The sequence below is a fragment of the Olea europaea genome, unplaced genomic scaffold, assembly GCF_002742605.1.
Source record: "Olea europaea var. sylvestris unplaced genomic scaffold, O_europaea_v1 scaffold10057, whole genome shotgun sequence".
Classification (NCBI taxonomy): domain Eukaryota; kingdom Viridiplantae; phylum Streptophyta; class Magnoliopsida; order Lamiales; family Oleaceae; genus Olea; species Olea europaea.
The window spans coordinates 91-4,676 of record NW_019227376.1 but is presented as its reverse complement, the minus strand read 5'-3'; the positions used below and the strand labels follow the sequence as shown (position 1 = coordinate 4,676).

Below are 4,586 nucleotides of genomic sequence, written 5' to 3'. Positions count from 1 at the left end.
CAACCGTATAGAAAAAGTACCACATGACTTCTATAATTCCTCGTCAATTACAGTCAAATAATAACACAAACATGTCAGTTTTGGACACACACAATGTAAAACAACAAAAATTACGTGGTTTGATTTAAGGTAGTGTTTAATTGAATCATTTTCCATGAAAAATGGAATAAGTTTTTCATCTTTTACTCAATTAATGGTATTTGATACCATTTATTTTTCATGAAATTGGTTTTCTTGCTTTTGTTGCCACATAGATATTTTCCATCTAATTGAGATATGGTGAGAATTCATTTTCTCTCTTACTGTAGCAATTTTTAATTTTTTTAATTTTTTTTTTTTTTGCAGTGAAAACAAATTCTAAGAATTATTGTAAAAAAATATTTTCCTTTAATTGACAATTTTCATGTAAAATAAAGCCAAACGAATATAATAAGATAGATGATTTTTTTGAAATTTTTGTTTTTGTTTTTGTTTTTGTTTTTTTTTTTGGCAGTGAAAACAAATTTCATCCCCAATACTAGTAAATTTTATCCCTTTAATTGACAATTTTCATATAAAATAAAGTCAAACGAACATAAAAAAACACTTTAATTTAAATATTTTCCACGTGAAAAATTATACAAATCAAACACAAAATTTACAATTCCTAGGAAAACAACTTCTAAATAATTCAATTCCCTGAAATTCGTTTTCAATTCAATTCAATTCCATTTTTTCAATCAAACGGACCCTAATTGAACTTTACTACATGTACAGAACATACAGTTTGTGACATTCTATCATTGAACATCGTTCAATTAATGCAGTGTCGGCAGCTGATGCATTGTTGCCAACATTGTATCGGACACTTCACTTTGTACAAGTAATAAAATCTGATTTAATTTATAAATAAATAAATAAATAAAAATGATTGTAAAATAAGTAAATAATTCTTGTAAATTCGTTAATAAAAATAAAATTTTATTACTTTTTAATGACCTATATATTTTGCCAGAGGAAGAAACTTTAGCCAATTTTAACCAAACATGTGTGCCAGTTGTTGAAAAGCCAAAATGGTCAAAATTCAGTGAATAATGCTGTCTTTGTTTGGTACAGATTTTAAACTAATTAAAATCAACTTTTTAACCATTATTATATTATTTCAACCGTTATTTTTGAATTATTATCTCACGAATAGGACTCACTTTATCTGTAACGATCCAAAAATCAATTATCAAAATCTGCCAAACAAGCTCTATCTTGCACAGGTGGTGCTAGATAGCTGAACCCTAGTTTAAATAATTACATTTTATAAATTGAATTAAATGAGTAAATTGACTTTAGATTTAAATCAATATATTTTTAATGTCATGCAATTGTTATCTAGATGACTGCTTAACATCACTCAAATTCAATAACTCGTCGTATTAATTGAGTTGAGGCATTTTCAATCCAGGAACTGGGACGTAGGCTAAATCTGAGTGCGGTCCCAATACACTTGTGATTGGGCCATATTGTTGCTGTGATTGATGGGACCGGAGGATGTGTACCAAGTCCAGCCACATTTTATCTGTAAAAGCACTTAAATATACTATGGAATCAATCAGCTCCACCAACCAATACTTTACTCACTCCATAATTCATATATTTGCTAATAAAAACACCTCAACAAACATTTTAATGTATCGGGTTCACAATCGAAAAAACTGTTCTAAACCACGGTCTACATGCAGCCCCGGTTCTGGGGCCAGACGAATGAGGCCTACGCCTCAGGCCCAGATTCCAAGGAGGCCTCATTTTCAGCCGAAAATATTTTTTTTATTTTTCCCAATTGAACCAAACCCAGTGATGAAGAAGAGTACCCCACAACTTCATGCCCAAATCCAATACCCTTAGTCTTAATCCATTTACCCGACTTATACATCCATAAATCATAATCCATTATCCATCATTTACCCAAAATTTCCAATTTCCCAATCCCCAATCAAAAACCCTTTTCTCCCAAACACTCATCTGAGTAGTCCGTCCCCTTCGCAGTATCATCGACCGCCTCTATCTCTCTTCTCGACTTCCTCATTCCGACTTCCAGATTTCCTCTTCCTTTGAATCATCAGTCACAGTCCACGGAGTCGGACACCGTCGTAGTTCACACTGATTCCGTTCTACTGCAGAGCATAGTTCGTTGGTCACCCCTGTTAGCAAACAAGTGCTTGGCAGTTGGCTATTAGTTTAGTATGTTAAGATTATTAATTCCTTTTGAGTTATATGATTACATTTACACTAAGTATTCAACTATTCATTCATGGCTTTTACATTTTACTTATTATAATTTTGATTACTTGACTTTAATTGATAAATGCTCTTTTTCTATGTTACTGTTAAATACTTTAATGTTAATGGGTTAACTGTTATCTAGTCTAGGATGGAGTCGAGGACCTGAAAATGCTACAACTATTTTTAATGATTATTGATTAATATATAATTTGTTGTACAAGTTTGAGATGAAGAACTCTCAAATCTCAAGTAATGACTAATGTGTGAAATAGTTTATAGTTAATTTCAATAACTTAGTTTGATAGGTAAGGTGAGAGAATATATAGTTGAGAACTTGAGATATTATTATGTCAATGAACTCAAGAAAAGATATTTTCAGTTTTTGCAACCAGTATACAAATTTGAATTAATTTATTTTGTTGATGACACTATTTTAACGGTGATTAGTTCTTATTAAATGTGTTATTTCCCTAAGCTTTACTAAATGTGCGCCTATTTTTAAGTATTGGCGTTTGATGTTAAATTTTTGTTTCGGGTTCGTAAGTTATGACAATGGAATTCTCGAGGGTGTGATTCCACAGTTTTTGCAGCAATTCTGCTTCTCAAGTAAGCAGTGGCTTTCCCTAACTTGTTATTTAAGAGATTGAAAATGTTTGAAGTCTTGTCGACTTATTTAATTGCAGTTTGGTTGGCTTATATGATTGATTATTGTACGATCAACTATTTCAGAAGAAAGAATGGATTGGCCATATTATCAATAGAGAAAGAAATAGTTGAATAGCTAAACTATTCAGATTTTATTAATGTTTTTGCCTTTTAGACGAATAATATTTAACTAATTATTTGAAATATTTTGGTTTTGTTATTTGATAATATAAATTTTTTATATAATATATATGTTTGTTGTTTTAACGTTAAATTTTAAGTTAGCAATAAGTTGTATAATACACCATTACATTTATGTTGATTTCGGGAGGGGGCCTAATTTATATGCTTTGCCTCGAGCCCTGACAATCACAGAACCGACCCTATCTACATGGCTTTACTTCCTATACTTGTGGCCTTACAAGCACATTAACATATTATTCAAATTTCACATCATTAGTACAACTTCCCGCTAAACAGCAAGCTGGAGTTTGCTATAGAATAATACTATGTGTACAGAATGGTTTCACAAAACCCCTCCAGAAGACACACGGCAGGTGGAGGGGGGGTTTTTGAATTATCTATGAGGTGGGTCCCACATGGGGGGCCCACCTGCTTGTGTGCATTTTGGAGGGGTTCTATGAAACCTCTCTTGTCCACACAGCATTATTCATTGCTATATGTTTAACTACTAAGGGATGTAAATATCATAGCAACAACTTATAATTGTTCTGATGACCAGAAGGACAAGTCTGGGAATATTTGATGGCTTCAATCCAGAAGTCCAGCCTGTTTGTAGCTCTCAACAGAATCAACAAGAGTTTCTTCCAGTGCCTTATATTTCAAACCCAGCCTTTGCAATTTTTCTGAAATGATGAGATTTTCTGCTTCAGATCCCTCTTTAAAACTGCAACAAGAAGGGGTCATAGAAAGCAGAATCGCGAAAAAAATTTCAACCCAGGACAAGCTGTGCTAGTCTGATGGATTTACACAGCAAGTGATGGGTTAGAACTTAAAAATGTGTAACAATAATCTGGCACTATTAAAAGTTTATTGCTAAAAATTACAAGTGACAAACTAATTCTTGACAGGAAGACCTTTTGGAAGTAATTAAATGATGAAAATATATACTCACCGCTTGGGATATTTATAGTTGGGATAGATTTGTCTTAGTTTTTCTGCAATATCTTTAGTTTTGACCACGTGAGCAGAACAAATGTATCTACCTTCAGCTTCGGGTTTCTCATATACCAAATTTAGTGCTTCAGCTACATCTCGTACGTCAACTACATACCAGGTTCTGTTTTCCATTTCCTCGTATCCTTCTAGATGAACAAGAAGTTAAAAAAGCAATATTTCAAATGATTGAACAGGTGGAACCTTTATCTTTTTACGGAAAGAGAGAGAGAGAGAGAGCCGGTATTACAGGCCCCTGGGGCCTTTTTCCAAACATAAATATTATGTAAGTGAAATATTGGATAGACCAGTCATTTCAATGCATGGGGAGTAGAAATGATCGGATAACTTTGATAACTCAAAGAAGCACATAATCTTATGCCCATAAACCCATGGAAAACCTAAATACCACGACAACTTGCAACATGCTCCAGTTGACCACTGGACTAATCTTCATTGGATCCACTGAAGTATGTTAAAAAAGGGAGGCTAATGAAGTCATGAAACCTAAT

At 32.9% G+C, this 4,586-nt stretch overlaps 1 protein-coding gene across 1 annotated transcript; it reads right to left on the bottom strand.

Moving 5' to 3' along the window:
• Positions 1-3,266: 3,266 nt before the first annotated feature.
• Positions 3,267-4,298, bottom strand: LOC111372524 (tetraketide alpha-pyrone reductase 1-like). Its single transcript, XM_022994872.1, has 2 exons — positions 4,034-4,298; positions 3,267-3,805 (listed from the first exon to the last, which is right to left on the bottom strand). The coding sequence occupies exons 1-2, from the start codon at positions 4,207-4,209 to the stop codon at positions 3,670-3,672; spliced, it is 312 nt and encodes a 103-aa protein (XP_022850640.1). The 5' UTR covers positions 4,210-4,298; the 3' UTR covers positions 3,267-3,669.
• Positions 4,299-4,586: the final 288 nt, after the last annotated feature.